The sequence below is a fragment of the Cricetulus griseus genome, chromosome 2, assembly GCF_003668045.3.
Source record: "Cricetulus griseus strain 17A/GY chromosome 2, alternate assembly CriGri-PICRH-1.0, whole genome shotgun sequence".
NCBI classification, from domain to species: Eukaryota; Metazoa; Chordata; class Mammalia; order Rodentia; family Cricetidae; genus Cricetulus; species Cricetulus griseus.
In genome coordinates, this window is record NC_048595.1 from 60886516 (window position 1) to 60907968 (window position 21453).

At 41.2% G+C, this 21453-nt stretch overlaps 1 protein-coding gene across 3 annotated transcripts in view; it reads left to right on the forward strand.

Moving 5' to 3' along the window:
- Slc24a2 (solute carrier family 24 member 2) overlaps positions 1–21453 on the forward strand; it is a 232895-nt gene that overhangs the window by 166324 nt on the left and 45118 nt on the right. For 2 of the 3 annotated variants that reach the window (XM_035439811.1, XM_035439812.1), the window contains exon 4: positions 15197–15247. The exons of the other annotated variant lie outside the window; for it this stretch is intronic. In XM_035439811.1, coding sequence (XP_035295702.1) covers positions 15197–15247 — 51 coding nt within the window. The remainder of the gene's footprint in view (positions 1–15196; positions 15248–21453) is intronic. 3 annotated transcript variants of the gene reach the window in all.

A 21453-nucleotide genomic window follows, 5' to 3' on the forward strand; every position in this document is an offset into this window, starting at 1 on the left:
GACTGGGCAGATGAGACAACAGAACTGGGGGAACTCATCCCCAGGTCCCATTGCTAAGGCTCCTCACCAGTCGCTGAGTAGCCCAGCATTGCCTTAGCTGCCCCTCCCCAGCCATAGATCTTGGTCAAAGTTGTATGTTTATGAAACATACTGGCCTGTCTGCATTGGCAGTCTCAGAAGACTTTTAAAAAATCAGGAGACTTGAATAGTTTACCAGTTTTAAGAGCAACAAATGTGTCTGGTGCTATCACCCCAGATTTAGTGGAATTGAACCACAGAGGGCTTTTGCTTGATTTTGTAAACACAACTATTCATTTTACAGAGATGTAAAAATGTAGTCAAGATGTTTGTAGATATTATCAGTGAAGAGCTCAGCTTTCCAACCCTCTTTACAGGCCCTAAAAATTGTTAAGATCATGTTTTAGAAATGTGCTTTTAGAAGATCCAAACAAGTTGTTAAACCCAAACCCAATAAATACCTGTAATCTTCAGCACCACTCTATGGGATGGCTATGATTGTTACCATTGACAGAAGGATGGAAATTGAATCACTAGGAAATTAGATACACACATGCACTTGTACATACACACATATACACACACACGTACACGTACACACACACTACACATGCACACACATACACACGTGCATACATGCACACACATACATACACATGCACACATACATACACACACATGTATACACATATATGCACATGCACGCACACATTCACACATACACACCCATGTGCACACAAACATACACACATGCACACACAGGTACATGCACACATATACATACACACACATATGTGCACACACATACACACATATATACACATATACATGCACACACACACACACACACACACACACACACACACACACATCTCCTAGTCAGGAAGAGCAGACTCTGTTGTACAGTTAAGATCTTCAGGGCCACCAGCTGTACTCATAGCTATCATACTATATGATCAATTGTTTTTCACCTTGACTTTGGGAAAAAGGAACAAACCACACTCTAGCAAAATGTCAAGATGTCAAACTATCTGAAGATTGCTGTTGAGGTTTGAAATGGCACAGTTAAAAGGATGTTCATAAGAGAAGGTTGTCTTTCTGATCACACTGTGTTAGGCTAGGTCTTTTGCTTAGGATGTTCATTGTTTTCCTTTCTGGAAGAAAAAAAATCCTTCACAGAAAAAGGCTTATTCTACTCTGCTCCTTCTTCCTCCCCAGTCCATCTCAAAAAGAAAGCAGAACAGCACACCCAGGCTCCAGTTTTCTTGCATGCTCATCCAGAGCATGTGAAATATGGTGAAATATGGTCTGAGTCAGCTCCTCACAGGACAGAGCTCGGCAAGCACTGTGACATTGCTAAGCAACACCACAGAGGAGCTGGCTGCAAATTAGGGGACAAATTTATAAGAAGACAGAGTATCTGGGGACTCGCATGGACATTTTATTATGAGCCATCTGGATGATCTACAGTAATAACCACGCATTATTGTTCACTGTTCAAGGCTGATAATTCCCACATAATTATATTGACGCCTCCCTCTGTGATCCTAACGGAGCTTTCACAGTCTTCTGCTGTGCTTTGCCTAATCCAGGTACTGTTCTGAAGAATGACAGGGGACAGTTAGAGCTAATCAGCAATTCCCATCCCTCCCAAAAGAAAATTAAAACACAGGAAGAAGAGTCACTCTCTGCTCTCCACCTGAACAATGGCAGAGCCCAGGAATGTCCATACTACAGGGAACTGATCACAGGACCATCACTGCTCAGGTTTCCCAGTGTGGGCTCCACTACAGTTTCCCAAGGGAAACCATCATAAGATTCAGTCCTGTTCTCAGCCAGCTGTGGCACTAAGAAGCAGACCTTGATCTGATGAGGAAAAGTGTCTGGCAAGCATCCCCACCATGCCAGCCACCTGAATGTGTCTTTCATTCAACTAATGTTTGTAAGAAAATTGGACTAAGCAATCTGATTTTAAAGCAAGAGCTACAAAATTGATGGGCCGGATATAGCTTCGATTTATTAGATGTTTTTAAATTTGGTATTTGAAAACCTAGAGATTTCACATAGGAACCCAGGTATCTAGATCTAGAAAAGACCTGTGAATGCTGTGTTTGCAGTATCCATTTACATATGTACATAAGCCAGGAAGCAAATGAGTGAGGAGACAAAAATGTTGGCAATAACAAACCATGAGACTTGGATTTGCAGGGAAGTTGAAACAGGAGAGTAAGAATTTCACAAAAGGATGGATTCAGAGGGTTTGAAAATCAGTGGTACCTCTCTAAGAGCTCAAAGTTGTGTGTGTGTGTGTGTGTGTGTGTGTGTGTGTGTGTGTGTGCATGTGTCTGTGTGTGTCTGTGTGTGTGTGTGTGAGTGTGTGTGTGTGTGTGTGTGTGTGTGTGTGTGTGTGTGTGTGAGTGTGTATGTTTGTCCAGTTCATGCATCCTATTTGGAACTCACTAGCTGGTGTAGGATTACTGTACCAGTCCATTTTGTGCTTCTTTAGCAGGATGCCTAAGACTGGGTAACTTACATGGCACAGAACTGTGTTGCTCTGTTGCTGGTGGTTCCGGGAATCTGGTATCTAGTGAGAGGTGGCTGGCTGCTTTCAAGATGGCACCTTGAACACATGTCCTCTGAAGGCATTGAATGGTGCTTGCAAAAGCAAGGAGAAAACCACCCCGGTAATCTTTTTCATAGTGGCATTGATGTATGCCAGAAGAATCAATTCTCATGACCCAAACCTGTCTGATTACCCAACTCCCAATTTCACTGCATTAGAAATTAAGTTACAATTCATGAATTCAGGAGGACACACCCAAACCCTAGCAGTGCCCCCAAGGTCAGCTCTTTATTTTCACTTGTCAAGTTCTTCCCTTGCTTTGAAAACCTAAAGGAGAGGTTTTAAGCTCATAGAACAAAAAGAAGTATCTTTTAGCATAGGTTTGGAAGATTTGGATAAAAAAGAACTCCACAGGGCAAAATCGATCTCTGCTAACACCTCGTGTATGACATATGTGTTCCACATGTTGAGTTCAGCTCTCCCCAGGCAACTGTGTACCAAGGATGTGTTGAAGAGCCGCATAGGGAAGTTCATCTCGAATGTCAGTCTCCCACAGAATGCCAAGCAGAGCTGCTGTAATGAGTCAGTACTCTAGAAGCTTTGAAAGCTTTGAATTTGAAGGTTAAAATATTCCTTCCCTTCTCACTGGAGTAGGAAGTTGGATTTGTGGTTGTTTCCTCATTTAACCTCCATCTCTTAAGTGGTTTGGGTTTTCTTTTGTTTTCTTTCCTAATTTAAAAAAAATACTTCTTTTGCTCAGGAAGATTTGATACAAAAGAATAATGACCAAAGAAAACCTTTTAAGAAAAAGCCATTAATTTTGGTAGTCCATACAAAGTGTGTGTGTGTGTGTGTGTGTGTGTGTGTGTGTATGTGTGTGTGTGTGTGTGTGTGTGTGTGTGTGATGTATGTATGTATGTATGTATGTATGTATGTATGTATGTATGTATGTGTGCATGTGTGGAAAAGTTCATCCAAAAAGTTTAAAATTGGGCTTCATTAGAAAATACCTTTCAGTTAAGAACTTATGTTTAGTATGAAGAAAAGTTTTTCAAATGAGGAGTCACAAGAAAAAAAAAAAGTAGTAACCAATTTATTCCAAACACCTCACAAAACAGTAAGATCTACAATCAGTGCAAGTGCTATATGCTATGGGAAATTACAAATCATCAACCCTAGTCCTGTCGTTTAGAAACATTCACGCTGGCTGATAGGTGCATGCCTTTAATCTCAGCACTTGGGTCGGGGGAGGAGCAGGAAGAGCAGGAGTTCCAGGCTGAGCTCAGCTAAGTCTCAAGTTTGAGACCAGCTTGAGCCACATGAGTCACTGTCTCAAAACCCAAAGTAACAACAGATAAATAAAACCTTCGAAGCAAGCATTTAGTCCATTGTTAAAGGAAGAAATGATATCCTCAGATTTATAGAATACCTTCATTCTGGGGCTAAATTAACACATTGCAGACATGCTTCTGGAAGCTTTCCAATGCACCTTTTACCACATTATGTGTATAAGAGACAAAGTGTAGGTAGTTTTTTCATTTGCACATCTCAAAGTACTCATGAATAATATCTACCGTGGAAATATTTAGCCTTCAGATAGGACTTTACTACTTTGCACTAAGCTAAATTTTACATGTTGTTGCCGGACCTTCAGCAGACAGTGGAAGGAGACCAACTGTTAAAGATGTTTGTAACACCCCAGCCCAAAGTGCTTTATTGATCATTTCATCTGATCCTATAGAAATGCCCCTGATTGCCTCTCCATGTGCCCCATATGGCATTCTACAGAAAGAACAGAGGCACAGGGGCATGGGAGGATTACCCAGTTCATGACAATTGAGCCTATCTTTAAACTGTCCAGTCTTCTTAATCTGTATAGCAATATTGTAGTGGCCACAGTCGAAAACCTTGGGCATCAATGTTGACCTTCTTGATTTTACTAAGTCCAGAGAAACTCCACACACAAAGCATTCTGAATATCACTGTCTCTGGGGAGCTGTACATTTGAAAACTTTTATTTGGGAAACGTGAGGAGAGCGCAGCATGTGGTGTGAGAACTCAGTTTTCTGTTTTAGACAGATTTAAAGTGAAGTAGAGTCTTTGCTCCCAACATAAGACCAGTTAGCCAGAGACCAGCTCACTGGCCAGCATTCAAAGGGGAAATGTCTGGGCTCCAATCGGCACCTGGCAGGTAAAGGACCACGTGTCACATCCTCTCTCTCCTTTTGGTATGTGCTCTGATTTTCCTTAGGTCTGAGAGAAGATTTCAGCATTAAGGAAGAGATGTTAGGTATTGGCCCAACATGATGAATATCCTTTGCTATTGAACAACAAATCAATATTGAAAATATCTTGGTCATATTGAATTTGTCTTAACAAGCTTAGATAAGGTACCAAGTTGTCTCACTGCCCTGCTCCACATCTTAGTGGTTCTCATCTTTGTGGTACTTTCAATAATGGCAACTTCTCATATTCTGCCTTGTGTGGGTCATCCAGTATGCCCTTCACTGCTGCCTCACTTATAGGACAAAGCAGTTGTCATGTACCTTTACAGCTGAGGATGCCAGCATTCAGAGAAAGGAAATACCTAGCTCAGACTCACATGTCCCAGAAGCAGCAGATCTTGGGTCCAAAACTATAGCTCCAACTTCAAATCCCATTTTTTTCCATGCACTGCTGGACATAGCCCTTCCACACAAGCTAGTACTCATCCCTACGTTTCAATAAGCACTGGGAAACTTTACCAAGAAGCTACAGTCAGTTCTAAGAAAACCTTGATTTCCAGGTTTGACCTAGAAATAGAGCTGGATCTTTGAAAAGAATAAAGGATCAACCATTAATTTTTTCCAGTGAGATGACACTTAAATAATAAATGTATATTCTCATTTATTTCTCCACCTCTAGTTTTCATTCAAATCAAATGAACTCAGCATATACCCTTCTATTGACTTTCCATTTCATACATTTGAATTTTAAATCTTCAAACATGAGAAGTCCTTTTTCTGCTGCTTTCATCTCTAGGGTTTGGTGACAGCTGTGGGATGAAGAATGTCAAAGGCCTCAAAAAAAAAAAAAAAAAGCTGAGGAAAGAAATCTTTACCATGTGCTCCTTGAGAAAGGCCAAAGTCAGGAGCCCCAAATACTAATTCTTATTCACATAATTTTTTAAAGAGAGAAGATAAAGCATAAACTTCATTCAATCAAAGCAATGCCCACTGCTTTCTGTGCTCTAGGTAAAATGACTTTCTAAAGGTTTCTTGCTTTGTGTTTGTTTGTTTGTTTCTTGAGATAGGGCTTTCTCTGTGTAGCTCTAGGTGTTCTGCAACTCATGGCCTCAAACTCACAAGAGACCGATCTACTTCTGCCTCCCTGAGTGCTGGGATTAAAGCTGTGTGCCACACTGCCTGGTTTCTAAAGGTTTCTAAATGGCACATTTCACAAAACAAAAATAAGACAGTGAAACTTCCTTTACACTTCTTGAAAATTTGTATACAGATGTCATTCACAGATTTATTTTTTATTTTAAAAAAAAGTATTTTTCATTTTACATACCAACTCCAGTTCCCCCTCCCTCCTCTTCTGCCACCCCAGACTCTTCCCTACCCATCCCCCATCTACTCCTCAGAGGGGGTAAGACCTTCCTTGGAGAGTCAACAAAGTCTGGCAATACCAAGTCAAGGCAGGACCAAGACCCCCCCCCCCTTGTTTCAAGACTTAGCAAGGTATCACACCATAGGGAGTGGTCTCCAAAAAGCCAGTTCATGCCTCTGGGATAGGTCCTAGTGTCACTGCCAGCCCACACACACACACACACAACAGATCAAGTCGCATAACTGTCACCCACATTCAGAGGGTCTAGTTCGGTCCCGTGCAGGTTCTCCAGCTGTCAGTCCATAGTCCATGAGCTCTGGTCAGCTGTCTCTGTGGTTTTCCCCATCATGGTCTTGACCCCCTTGTTAATATGATTCCCTCCTCCCTCTCTTCAACTGAACTCCGGGAGCTCAGCCCAGTGCATCTGCTTCCATAAGTTAGTGGATGTAGTTTCTATGATGGCAATTAGGGTAATCACTAATCTGTTAAAGGAGAAGGCCCATTAGACACCCTATTTGTTGTTGCTAGGACTCTTAGCTGGGGTCATCCTTGTGAATTTCTCTAGCACCAGGTTTCTCCCTAACCCCATGATGACCCCTCTATCAAGATATCTCTTTCATTGTTCTCCCCTTCCTTAAGTAGACTGATTCCCAATTTTCTGAGAAACCACCATACTGATTTCCAAAGTGACTATACAAGTTTGCACTCCCACCATCAGTGCAGAAGTGTTCCCCTTTCTCCACATCCTTTCCAGCATAAGCTGTCATCAGTGTTTTTTATCTTAGCCATTCTGACAGGTGTAAGATTGTGCCTCAGAGTTGTTTTGATTTGCATTTCCTTGATGACAAAAGATGTTGAGCAGTTCCTTAAATGTCTTTTGGTCATTTGAGTTTCTTCTGTTGAAAATTCTCTATTTAAATGTGTACCTCTTTTTTAATTGGATTATTTTGTATTTTGGTATCTAGTTTCTTGAGTTCTTTGTATAATTTGGAGATCAGATGTGGGGTTGGTGAAGATCTTTTTCCCATGCTGAAGGGAGCCATTTTGTCTTGTTGACTGTGTTCTTTGCTTTACAGAAGCTGTTCAGTTTCTGGAGGTCCCATATATTGATTGTAGCTCTCAAAGTCTGTGCTACTGGTATTATATTTAAGAAGTGGTCTTCTGTGCCTATGAATTCAAGGCTATTTCCCACTTTCTCTTCTATGAACTTCAATGTACCTGGATTTGTGTTGAGGTCTTTGATCCACTTGGACTTGAGTTTTGTGCATGGGATAGAAATGGATCTATTTGCATTCTTTTACTTGTTGACATCAAGTTATGTCAGCACCATTTGTTGAATATGCTTTCTTTTTTTCCATTGTACAATTTTGGCTTCTTTGTCAATACTCTGGTGTTCATAGGTGTGTGAATTAGTATCAGAGTCTTCAATTTGATTCCATTGATCCACATGTCTTTTTTTTATGCCAATACCAAGGTGTTTTTATTACTATAGGTCCATAGTAGAACTTGAAGTCAGGGATGGTGATTCCTCCAGATGTATGGGATTGTTTTGGCTATCCTGGGTTTTTTCTCTTTCCATATAAAGTTAAGTATTGTTCTTTCAAGGTCTGTGAAGAATTTTGTTGGGATTTTGATGGATATTGCATTCAATCAATAGATTGTTTTTGGTAAGATTACCATTTTTACTATGTTGATGCTACCGATCCAAGAGCATGGGAGATCTGTTTTCTGATATCTTCTTCAATGTCTTGCTTCAAAGACTTAAAGTTTTTGTCATACATGTCTTTCACTTGTTTGCTTAGAGTTACCCCCAAGATATTTTACGTTATTTGTGGCTATTATAAAGGGTGATATTTCTCTGATTTCTTTCTCAGCCAATTTATGATTTGTATATAGGAGGGCTAGTGATTTTTTTTTAGATAATCTTGTATCCTACTACATTACTGAAGGTTTTTATCAGCTGTAGGAATTTCCTGGCAGAATATTTGGGGTCAATTATGTATACTATCATATCATCTGTGAATAGTGAAAGTTTGACTTCTTTTCTTCCAGTTTGAATCCCCTTGATTTCCTTTTGTTGTCTTATTGCTCTAGTTAGAACTTCAAGTACTACATTGAATAGATATGGAGAAAGTGGACACCCTTGTCTTGTTTCTGATTTTAGTGGGATCAATTTGAGTTTCTCTCCATTTAGTTTGATGTTGGCTATTGGCTTGCTGTATATTGCTTTTATTATGTTTAGGTATTTTCCTTGTATTCCTGATCTCTCCAAGATCTTAATCATGACGGGGTGTTGGATTTTGTCAAAGGGTTTCTCAATATCTAATGAAATGATCATGTGGTTTTTTTCTTTCAGTTTATTTATATGGTGGATTACATTGACAGATTTTTGTATGTTGAACCATCCCTGTATCTCTGGTATGAAGCCTACTTGATCATGGTGGATGATTGTTTTGATGTGTTCTTGGATTTGATTTGCCAGTATTTTATTGAGTGTTTTTGCATCAAAGTTCTACAGGGAGATTGGTCTATAATTCTTTTTCTTAATTGCATCTTTGGGTGGTTTGGGTATCAGGGTAACCCTAACATCATACAAAAAGAGTTTGGCAATGTTCCTTCCATTGCATGGAACAATTTGGGGAGTATTGATAGTAGCTTTCTTTGAAATTCTGGTAGTATTTTCCACTGAAACTGTCTGGCCCTAGACTTTTTTTTTGGGGGGGGGGGGGGAGACTTTTGATGACTGTTTCTATTTCCTTGGGATTATAGACCTATTTAAATTGTCTATTTGATCTTGATTTAATTTTGGTATGCGGTACCTATCCAGGAAATTGTCCATTTCTTTACATTTTTACAATTTTATGGAGTACAGATTTTTGAAGTATGACCTGATGATTCTCTGGATTTCCTCAGTGTCTGTTGTTGTGTTTATTCCCTTTTCATTTCTGATTTTGTTAATTTGGATATTCTCTCTCTCTCTCTCTCTCTCCCTCCCTCCCTCCCTCCCTCCCTCCATCCCTCTCTCTCTCTCTCTCTCTCTCTCTTTCTTTCTCCTTTTTGATTAGTTTGGATAAGAGTTCGTCTATCTTGTTGATTTTCTGGAACCAACTCTGTTTCCTTAATTCTTTGAATTGTTTTCCTTGATTCTATTTTATTGATTTCAGCCCTCAGTTTGCTAATTTCCTGTCCTCTACTCCTCCTGGGTAAGTTTGCTTCTTTTTGTTCTAGAGCTTTCGGGTGTGCAGTTAAGTCACTAGTGTGAGATTTCTCCACATTCTTTATGTAAGCACTTAGTGCTATGAACTTTCTCTTAGCACTGTTTTCATAGTCTCCCATAAGTATGGGTATGCTGTGCTTTCATTTTTGTTGAATTCTAGGATGTCTTTAATGTCTTTCTTTATTTCTTCCTTGACCCAGTGATGATTCAGTTGCACATTGTTCAATTTCCATGATTTTATGGACTTTCTGCAACTAGTGTTGTTGTTGAATTTTATAACTTTCATCTGTGATTATCCGATAAGATACAGGGGGTTATTCCAATTTTTTGTTTCTGTTGAGGTTTGTTTTGTTACCAAGTATGTGGTCAGTTTTAGCAAAGGTTCCATGAGGTGCTGAGAAGAGGGTGCATTCTTTTGTGTTTGGGTGGAATGTCTTATAGATGTCTGTTAAGTTCATTTGAGACTTAATATCTGTTAGTTCCCTTCTCTGTTAAATTCCCTTCTGTCTGGCAGACCTATCCAGTGGTGAGAGTGGGGTGTTGAAGTTTTCCACTATTAGTATTCAGAGTTTGATGTGTGATTTAAGCTTTAGTAATTTTTCTTTTACAAATGTGAGTGCCCTTGTATTTGGGGCATAGATGTTTAGAATTGAGACTTCATCATGATGAATTTTCCCTGTGATGAATATGAAATGTCCTTCTCCATCTCCTTTGATTTATTTTAGTTTGAAGTCTATTTTGCTAGATATTAGGATAGCTACACTGGCTTGTTTCTTAGGTCCATTTGATTGGGAAGTCTTTTCCCAACCCTTTACTCTGAGGTAATGTCTGTCTTTGAGGTTGAGGTATGTTTCTTGTATGCAGCAGAAGGATGGGCCCTGTTTTTGTATCCATTCTGTCTTTTTACAGATGAATTGAAACCATTGATATTAAGAGATGTTAATGATCAATGATTGTTAACTCCTGTTATATTTGGTTTTGGTGGTGGTGGTGGAAGTGTTTGTGTGTTTCCCTTCTTTGGGGTTTACTGGTGTGAGATTATCTATTGCCTATGTTTTCGCTGCCTTCATCTCCCTATTCTGTTAGCCTGTGTCTTTTTATAGACCAATTAACACCATTGATATTAAGAGATATTAATGACCATTGATTGTTGATTCTTGTTAGTTTTGGATTTGGTGGTGGTGGTGGTATTGTGTGTGTGTTTCCCTTTCTTATTGACTTTTGATAATGTGGAATTATCTATTGCCTATGTTTATGTGAGTGTAGCTAACTTCCTTGGGTTGTAATTTTCCTTCTAGTACTTTCTGCAGGGTTGGATTTGTGGATAGGTATTGCTTAAATATGGTTTTGTCGTAGAATATCTTGTTTTCTCTGTCTATGGTGATTGAAAGCTTTGCTGGGTATAATAGGCTGGGCTGGCATTTGTGGTCTCTTAGTGTCTGCAGAATGCCTGTCCATAACTTTCTGGCTTTCATTGTTTCCACTGAGAAGTCAGGTGTAATTCTGATAGGTCTGCCTTTATATGTTACTTGACCTTTTTCCTTTGCAGCTCTTAGTATTCTTTCTTTACTCTGTATGTTTTGTGTTTTGATTGTTATATGGTGAGGGGACTTCTTTTTGTCCAATTTATTTGGTGTTCTGTAAGCTTTTGTATCTTCATGGGCATACTCTTTTTTTATGTTGGGAAAGTTTTTTTTCCTTAGTTTTGTTGAATATATTTTATGTGCCTTTGAGTTGGATGACTTCTCCTTATGTTTGGTCTTTTCATAGTGTCCCAGATTTCCTGGATGTTTCACGTTAAGAATTTGTTGGATTTAATGTTTCCTTTGACTGATGAATCCATGTCCTCTATTGCAACTTCAATGCCTGAGATTCTCTCTTCCATCTCTTGCATTCTGTTGGGGATGCTTGCATCTGTAGTTCCTGTTCAATTACCCAGATTTTCCATTTCCAAAATTCCCTCTGCTTGTGTTTTCTTTATTGCCTCTATTTCAATTTTCAAGTCTTGAACTTGTTTGGATGTTTTTTCTTGGTTTTCGTGGCTTTTGTTAAGGGATTTATTGGTTTATTCCAATTTTTCGTTTGTCTTTCCCTCCATTTCTCAAAGGGAAATTTTCATTTCTTCTTTAAGGGCCTCTATCATCTTCATAAATTTATTTTAAGGTCATTTCCTTCTGCTTCATCTGTGTTGGGCTATTCAAGTCTTGCTGATGAAGGACCAATAGTTTCTGATGGTGCCATATTGCTCTTTGTGTCGTTGAGTGTGTTCTTATACTGCTGTCTACGATCTCGTCCTCCAACTGGTACAGGTGGGGCCTGTAGTTCTAGTGGGCACTCTTCCTCCAGGTGTAGTTAGGGTCTCTTCCTCCAGGTGCAGTTGGGGCCTGTGGCTGTCACTGTCCCTCCAGGTGCTGGCAGAGCCTGCAGGTGGGGTAGTTGCTGGTGAGACAGCAGAGGATGGTTGGCAGGAGAGGATACTGCTGCCTAGTTGCTCTGTGTACAGACTTTTATGATTAGAAGCAAAACCCCTTCTCTGATTTTGTTCAGTGTGAGGTATGAACAAGAACACAGAGTCCAGCCCCTTAAAGTCAGGTAGAAAGATTGCTGGCAAGCATGGAGCATGGTGAACAGAAAGACAATAAAGCATTCAGTTCCTTGGAGATCTAGGAACTGAGTCCCCACCCTGGCTCCCAGATCTCCAGATGGCCCAAAATCTAGTATAACACCATGGTAGGCACTGTCAGTGGTCAGCCTTCTTGCCCAATGAAGGCATGCATCAGTGGGTTTGTATGACACTATACTAGAAGTCATCCATAGTCAGATATAGGCTCACCCCAAACATGCTCTTTTTGGAGAAACCTTTCAAATAAAAGGCACCAGGTGACTCCTAGAATGCAAACTTGGGAGACACACCACTCTTCCAGTCCTGGCTTCCTCTTACTCAATTGCTACAGTGAACGCTGCAAGGTGGGACCAAACATTAACCCTCTAAGCTTTCTCAGCCTCTCCTCTCCTTTCCTCAAGAAACTCAATCTTCGTTCAAAGAAGTTGAAGGTAGCAGGGCAGTGGTCACAGACACCTTTAATCCCAGCACTCAGAAGGCAGAGGCAGGTGGATCTCTGAATTTGAGGCCAACCTGGTCTACAGAGCAAGTTCCAGGACAGCCAGAGTTGCTCAGAGAAACCCTGTATCAAAAAAAAACAAAAAACAAAAACAAAAACAAGAACAAAAAACAGATAGATGGATGAATAGATACATAGATAGACAGACAGACAGACAGACAGACAGACAGACAGATGCAAGATGAATGAAGGTGGCCTGAGAAGATGTCAATGGGTTGTGGGGATGAGTGATTTGGAGGTCAAGTTCTTACACAGGTGAGTTTTCATTATGCCTTCTGGGCCCTTACAGTCAGGCTAGGCCTGGCCACAGACTGTCAGCAAACAGTGGCTGAGACCACTTTCCGTGAGGTATCCCTGGGCTATGGGCCAGTAGCCAGATGTGTGAGGAGCTCTGGCTTCTGCACGCACACTGTATTTGTCCTGCTTGCATGTTGCACCACTCACCCTGCACCACCCATGGCCCCAGGATCAGGGAACAGGGCTGCCTGGCTCATAGAGATGCTGCCCTGCTTCTCTCAGGATGTGGCTGCTGAACTCTCCATCTCACCATCCCATGGCAGCCAGTGATGAAGACTGTGTTTTAATGGGTTGATTTCACCCTCCATCCTTTCTCACAAATATGGTCCCCCTCTGCTTGAGTGAATACTATCCCTTTTGGCTTCCTCCTTCCTACTGCTTGAATAACCATGTAATGTGTTGCTATGCAGCTTTTCATTGCCTTCATCCCCCCATTGTCTGCCTTGTTTTTTCCATGGAGTGTGCCCTGTTCTTGTCCCTCTGTCCCATTCATCATCCAAGGACGCAGCTCAGAAACAATCTAGATATCGCCATGGTGCAAGAATTTGTGAGGCTTGTTATGTGTGAGCAGTTTCTATTCTGTGTCAACATAGAATGACAATTAAGTAATGTAAATGTATTTATTATATATGGTTGCACTAAAGATGAAATTCAACACAATATCATCTGCCATGAACAGATGTTTCAAGATTAGGATCAATACATGAAAACAGGTGGCTGCGTATAGAAAGATTTGCAGTGGTGTGACATCTCTGTGCAGAACATGGTTGACAGCCAGCTTTGCAAACACAGGGTCACCCACATCCTGTTTCCTAAGCAGATCATAGTGGATTCCAGCTGTTTATTCCCCTGCTTTATCTGGCAGAAGGAAGGGCACCTACAAAAAAAAAACACTATTAGTTGGCTGATAGAATTTATCAATTTACTGCAAGATTACACAGACACACATGCCTATTTTGAAATGCTACTATGAACATATAATTAATATTTATGAAATATGTACATCACTTAAAAATTCTCTCTTTTGTAAACATACACACCAACTGTTCTTAAAATTACAGAAAAAATATTTCACTAATAGCAATCCCTAGAAATCTCCAAAAATAATTCTTATTTACATAAAACTCAACTTCTCACTGAAGCATCTGCTTCTTTTGCAATGATTCTAACAAAGGGCAGACTAGGTAAGATTCATAAGAACATAAAGATGGGGAGATTTTTCTCCCTAAGGGCATAATTTTACACTGGTGTATCAAAATAGCTTTAGATAAAATTAGACATGTGGGAAGGAATATATAGAAAGAGAATGTATGGTATAAATACCCATCGCAGGGATGTTTGTCATCTGCTTTAAGCAGGCTCCTGCATCTCACACAGACTCATCGATTACTGGTTGATTCATGTGTGGGTTTTTGGTATCTAGCCAAGGCAGTGGACCATGAGCATATATTTCTTGAAGATTATTAGTAGAACATCATTATGGCCAACCAAAACATTTTTAATCTGCTTATAACGTTGTTCAAAATAATCTGGAATTTTGAAAAGAACAAAAATCAAAGTTTTTCTTTAGAAACTAAAGAAAAAGAGAAATGATACATACCCCCTCCCCCAGTCACCAGATGACTCCAACCATCCCTGCCTCCAAGTGATCTCCAGTACAGACAGGTTTCCAGGGTCATCTCCACTCAGAAGCCTGAAGGCTGCTCCCCAACCCCTGCTCTGTGCACCACAGTGGGCCTCCAAGTTGTGCTACTCTCTCACCTGTCTCAGCCAGGTGTGCTGCTCTGGGAAGATGCCTCACTGTGCCCTTGGTACCACTGGCAGCTCGTCCAGCATCAAGTGGCCCTTGGTGTTTCATCTAAACTATGAGATCTCCAGTGATAGGAGAGCTAAAATTGGGCCATTCACACTGCCTCTCTCCAGGTAGCCTCCTAACTCTCTAAGAGATGGTTCTGATGGGGGTTTGGAAAGCCATGTAATGACTTGGAGGCCACTGAAGATGGCAAGTGTCTACAAGGTTCTCTGGTTCTAGAAGGCTGTCCTTGCTCAGTCCTTTCCTCCTAGAGTGTCATCTGTATAAAAGGTGAGGCAAGGCCTGGGCTGAAACACCTTTGCCAAGTATTCTGTTTTGTTTCGTGTTGAACAAAGTGTCCTATTCTGTTATGCAGGGCCCAGCCCACCCTCTGTTGAATAATATATTTTCAGTGATTCTGAAAAATGGGCCGTGAAGCCGTCTGCCACATGGCTCATGTTTGCACATCTCCATATAGTTACGATTGCCGAATTTGACAGTATAACTCTGAATCTGATTAATTAAGAATGTGTAAAAACAAGTTCTTGCATTATAGCTCGTGCCTTATCTTTGTGTCTTTTACTGTGATGTTGTAGAACTTGGATCATATGGAAAACTAAAATATTATGACACAATGACTGAAGAAGGTAAGAATGATTTCAGAATTGTATGCCATTGGCTTTTTCTTTTCCTCCTTTCATTTACAGTGTCTGTTGCTTGCCCATTTTTAACCTTTTTATTTTCTTCTTTGCATGACCTCAGTAACATTGTGTGATTTGGTTTTTTGTTTTGATTTTAGGTTGTTTTTTTTTTTTTTTAGTTCCACATTTTGTCTAGTTTTTGCCATTGTGTTTAGTTGGAATTAGAGACGTGCAGTACCATGGGTAATTATGTTACTCCATTCAAACGATCAAACCATCCCAATTATATAACACACGCAGAGAAATGGTGTCGGCAATGCAAGCACAAATCAACACCCACGCACTCACAGGAACATACAGAAACTCTTCTTCCCAGTGCTCTCCTGAGATGCCCTACATTTCAGAGGGGGATTAAGTTCTGGTGGATTTGTGGTTTGTGCAAAGCAATGAAACACCTAAAGTATCACATACAACTTAAACCAGCCTGAAACCAAGTTCTCAAGCAAAGAGCTGTAGGCTTGTGTCCTAAGGCCCTGCCACCCCTGCCAACTCTGACAAGAGACTTACCTGATAGGCCAGAGTATTCCAAGCATTCCAAGGCCCTGAGTAATTTATATGAAATTCCCACTCTATGAGGTCAGGGAGCCATTTGAACAGTTTCCTAAATAGAGATTTATTTTAAAATGCACTTTCTAATGAATTCCAGTCCCTATCTCAGAGGATAACTTTGTTCCAGGGAGAATCACTTTTCATAATTACTTAATTCTGGAACAGAATCATAGAACAGCAATTTGAAATTTTTGATTATTGAAAAGGGAGTTGTCTTCTTATCCTAGCCAATGTTCCACCCCACACATATCTCCACATCTTGAGGAATATATAATGTTTATTTTAAAAATCATTTTTATGTGACTCTTTCTCTGATACTAACAAGCAGTCAGAAGGTACCCTAGGATGTCCTTCAACACAATTAATTCCCAAATGTGTTGCATATCTTGCGTTTGCTTCCAGTATTTCTTAGCTGCCTTAGTTTGCCAAAGATCTCCTAGCTGCTTTGCATGCCCAAAGTGGACCGTCTGACAGTTCTGGGTAAGAGGAAGTCCCTCCTCAACCCCTTGCAATTCTGGCTTCTAAGAAGATCTCAGCAGAGTCCTGCCAACAGCCAGAGAAATGCAGATTTTTGAGCAGTGAGAGGCCCAAGAACAGAAGGTTGCCTATAAAAGTGCCCTTCCACCAGGGGACAGAAAGAGCTCTCTGCACATTAAAGGAGGTGCCTAGCATGGCTGTTACTCCTGGCTTCAGGGAGAGGGTTTGTTAACTTCTACTGGCCTGTCACTAATCTCCACTGTCTCCTTCCCATCCTGCCCATGGCCTACCAGCCCCAACTCCCATTTGTCCCTTTAATCTCTGTTTCTCTTTCTCTGTTTCTTTCCTTCCTCTTTGTATAACCATCTGAGCAAATGCTGCTATGCAGAATCTCCTTCCTCTTCCTCTGCTACCCCAGAGTTAGATCACATGGAAATACAGCAGTGGTCCTCGAAGTCTGATAATATTACCTGCTGATGGTTGAGATTTGGAAGAAGATAGAAGTCAAACTTTTGTCTGGACTAAGAACCAAGGGTGGTCCTTAGGAAGCTTGGCCACGTGTTTTGGTGGCCTCGTGGGTCACCTCTAACACTATCTCTGACTTTCCTTCCCCTCACGTGTTTCCTAGTGTCTTGTTCCTGGCTAACCATTCATTCCCATTATAAGCAAGTAAGAACTAAAGCAGTATTCCATGAAATAGTGTCTTGTGGTTTTAGTAGGTATATTTGAACAACAAGGAAGGAAAGCTGGGAAGGAGCCATGTTTGAAGCACTAGGGACTTTGACTTAGATTTCTTTACCAGGTGACTCTTGGTCCTTGGCTTTGAGATACCACAGTCTACAAGGAATCACACAGAGGGCTCAGCTGTGCAGGATTCTCAGGCTGCTTTGGTCGGAGAAATCTTTCTTAAGTGGATCTTCTTGAGGGACCATCCTGGAAATGCTACCTAAGGTTAACCCTTTATCTGCAGTGAAAACCTCTGAAACAGTAAAGTCTTCCAAACACACAGCAATCCCTCTGAGATATCCAACGTAAAGGATATTGTTGAACAGAGTTTCAGACCACACTGTTTGGCAGGACATGCCAAATTTGGCTTAAACCTAATTCTTGGATCCTTCAAGGAGACCCAGAGTCAAAATAGATCCCTCAGATATGACAATAGACATATTCTCAGGTACTTCTCACCTCTCACTTAAAAATAATAATCATAACTGTGATTTACAACTCTCCATACTATTCAATTTAAGGGAATGTCATAAAAATGGAGGTGTTTGGGGCAATAACTATGGGTTCACCACCTTTGGGAAATTCTCCGCTCCATTTCCGCAGCTTTATAGTTTTAGCACTGTGGCTAGCCCTCCAGTAAGGCTTTATAATGTTAGCTCATGTGATGAGTCATTATTTACAACTATTTACAGGGATTCTCTGAGCATGATGTAAGGTCAGCTTCTTGCAGGGGACAAATCTTTTTTGTCCCCCTTGAGTAGATCAAATGGAAAGTTGCATTATACATGCCATCTCATCTCCAGAGAAGATGGAGATTCTCATATACACAGAACTATCCTAGCTGGCACATTAGTTTTGAACACCTACTTGTGCTAGGCATCCCACTGGGTACTCAGAGGAAACAAGATTGGAGAGCAGGCAGTTGGTTCCTACGAAACTTATAGACAAAGGGAAACAATAACACAGAATGACTGAGGCACCAGGAAGAAAATGGTAAACACCAGAGAGGTTCAAAAGATGATGTAGAGAAAAATATCTTCCAGTAAGGAAGAGAGAAGATTCTTATGAAAAGGGTAGTCTTTGAATGATTCCTAGAAGGTCAATAGATATGGGATAAACTGGAGAAGGGAGATAGCAAGGACCAACTGACTGGGCCAAGAGAAAGATGAAGCAAGGAGGCCATTCGGGCATTGAATTAATTACCTTCACCTGCTGGGTGCAGGCCTGTGGGCTGTGTAAACTTTGTATTGTCTCCCCAGCATCATGACCACATGGGTAAGCTGTAATGACAGTGGAAAACAAATCAAGGTTCACAGAAGTATCTTAGTACTGGAGGAAACTGAGGTTCCAAGGAGCAAAGTGATTCATCTGGGAATACAGAGACAGGAAGTGGTGGTGTGGGGCCTGAACTCAGTACAAGTCACACTAAAGCCCTGCCTTCTGCAGGTGACTCTGGGAGCACTGACATTCAGCCCTGTCTTGTGCAGGTGGCCCTGGGGAGCACAACATTAGCCCTGCCTTGTGCAGGTGGCCCTGGGAGCACTGGCATTCAGCCCTGCCTTGTGCAGGTGGCTCCGGGAGCACTAACATTCAGTCCTGCCTTGTGTGAGTGACTCTGGGAGCACTGACATTGAGCCCTGCCTTGTGCAGGTGGCTCCGGGAGCACTAACATTCAGCCCTGCCTTGTGTGAGTGACTCTGGGAGCACTGACATTCAGCCCTGCCTTGTGCAGATGGCTCTGAGAGCACTGACATTCAGTCCTGCCTTGTGCAGATGGCTCTGAGAGCACTAACATTCAGTCCTGCCTTGTGCAGATGGCTCTGAGAGCACTGACATTCAGCCCTGCCTTGTGTGAGTGACTCCAGGAGCACTGACATTCAGCCCTGCCTTGTGTGAGTGACTCTGGGAGCACTGACATTCAGCCCTGCCTTGTGCAGATGACTCTGAGAGCACTAACATTCAGCCCTGCCTTGTGCAGATGGCTCTAAGAGCACTGACATTCAGCCCTGCCTTGTGCAGGTTTCTCTGGGAGCACTTACATTCAGCCCTGCCTTGTGCAGGTGACTCTGGGAGCACTGACATTCAGCCCTGCCTTGTGCAGGTGGCTCTGGGAGCACTGCCATTCAAGTTGGCTACATACAGTGCATGGAGTGAAAGTCTTAATGTCTGCCACCTGTTTCTTTTTGTTTCTGTAACAAAGTGCCCCAACAGATGCAACAGCCCAAGTCCTCATCAGCATGAGGACAGACATGGTGCTAGGGTAGGATCAGGACCTGTGTCTGTCAAAGACTATTTCTGAGAACTTATGCCTAGTGGGAGACAAGAGAGATAACGGCTCTAAGACATTAATCCTGGAGCACTCAGCAGGGTCCATCTCTCAGCCTTGGGAACCTGGAGCAGGCAGGGTCCCCAAAGCCCCAGCCCTGCCTCCAATCAAGCATTGCCTCCACAGCTTCACTCCTGTGTCCCAAGATGATAAGCTGTCTAACCAGTGTGTCCCCTTAATAAAAGCTGCTTAGGAGGCATTTTATAAGCATGAGAGGTTAGTGAGCTTTGCTTTTCCCAGGGACTGTATTTGCTTCGGGAACAAGACATTCATGGAAACTCTGCTGAATGACCCTAATTGTTGTATTTCCATGACATCAGCTACACACACACACACACACACACACACACAGAGAGAGAGAGAGAGAGAGAGAGAGAGAGAGAGAGAGAGAGAGAAAGGAGACGCCATCTTCTTGTCTTCTCAGAAAATAATACTGTACATTCATGGAAGAGCAACTTCAAATCTTTAAAGTGAGTAATCCGTAGTTCATTTCTCATTTGCATATACACATTTCATAGCATTCTCACATTGGAGAATTCTCAATGAATTGATCATGACTTGAGGTGGTAGACAAATCCTAAAGGGTGTGGCTTGTTCCACCACCCCAAGTCCACTGGTGGAACAAGATGCCACTACAGACTTCTTCCCTCAACTTTGCTCAAAATGCAAGTGTATAAACTACTTTAGGGATGGTGATATGACTTAGCAGGTAAAGCCACTTGGTACCAAGTCTAATGTCTCGAGTTCTATCCCCAGGACCCACATGGTGGAAAGAAAGAGTCAATTCCCACAAATTGTCCTCTGATCTCTAGATACACACCATAGTACAAACCCCACTTAACCCTCCCCAAAATAAACAAATGTACACAAGAAAAAGTTAGCTCAACATTTTTTCAGCTAAACCCAATGTCTCAAGCATACTAGGCAAGTATTCTATCCCAGACTGACCTACTTTCCCAAGCCCCAGTTTATATAATGGATTTAAAGCAAAGGCAATATGCATAAGTAATCATTTTTGCTCTTTGGAAATCAGCATTTAATGGAGACTGGTAGGAAGCTGGACAGTTTCCTTGACATCACTGAAAGCAGTGATATGTGGTGAAAATTGCTTGCATCGTATTGTCCAGAATCCATTGCCACTTAACAGAGCCATTTGCAGAAGAGAAGGTTTTACCACTGTTTAAAAGAATCAATCATTGTTCATTTGTGTAAGTTAAAGTAAAGTAGAAAAAGTTGTGATAGTGAGAACAAAAATTGTGAAGACCTTTCCCTGATGTTTCCCTAATGAAATTAAGCCTGTTTCATGGCAACCAACAGCTCCTTTACCTACCCTAGAAACTACTGATGTCTTCCATGAATCACAGGGGTACTAAACTATGTAAGTGGCTAGATTTAAAAAAAAATTGTTTCAAACAAACAAAAAGCACCAACCACTCTCTTAGTACTTCATCCATCCAGTGTTCTTAGCTGCTGTGAGCTAACACACTTCTCTTTCAAAGACAGTTGGATTTTGAAATACTGTTCAGGAGTGTTCTCCATTGCCCCAGATACATCCTCTAAAACCATAGAGATAAAACAAGTCCTTGGGTTATCTGTTGCCTTTCCTATACATTTTAATCATTGCTTTAATCATTGACTGTGTTATATACACTCATATTATCATATAGGATTGGTTCAACAATAAATAGCAAAAAATTAAATTAATGATGTCTTAATCAGGTGGAAGTTCATTTACTCTCAAGGGTAGGACCAGGAATATGTGGTAGCCCTATAATAATTCAAAATCCAGTCTCCTTCTATCCACCCTGCTGCTTCAACACCCTAAGGTACATTAAGGGTACCTCATGGTCCAAGATGTCTGCTGCACAAGCTCCAACATCACATCCATAGTCCCAGAAGTCGTAAAGGTCAAAATTATTCCATATCCCCATTTCCTGTCAGATATTCACAGCACACCCCTTCAAATATTCACAGCCCGAACTCCTCAAATAGCCATAGCCCTCCTCCTCAGATATTTTCTTTTTATTTCAAGGAACCCTCTCTGAAAGTCTTTTCAATAAAACTTTTAGATTTT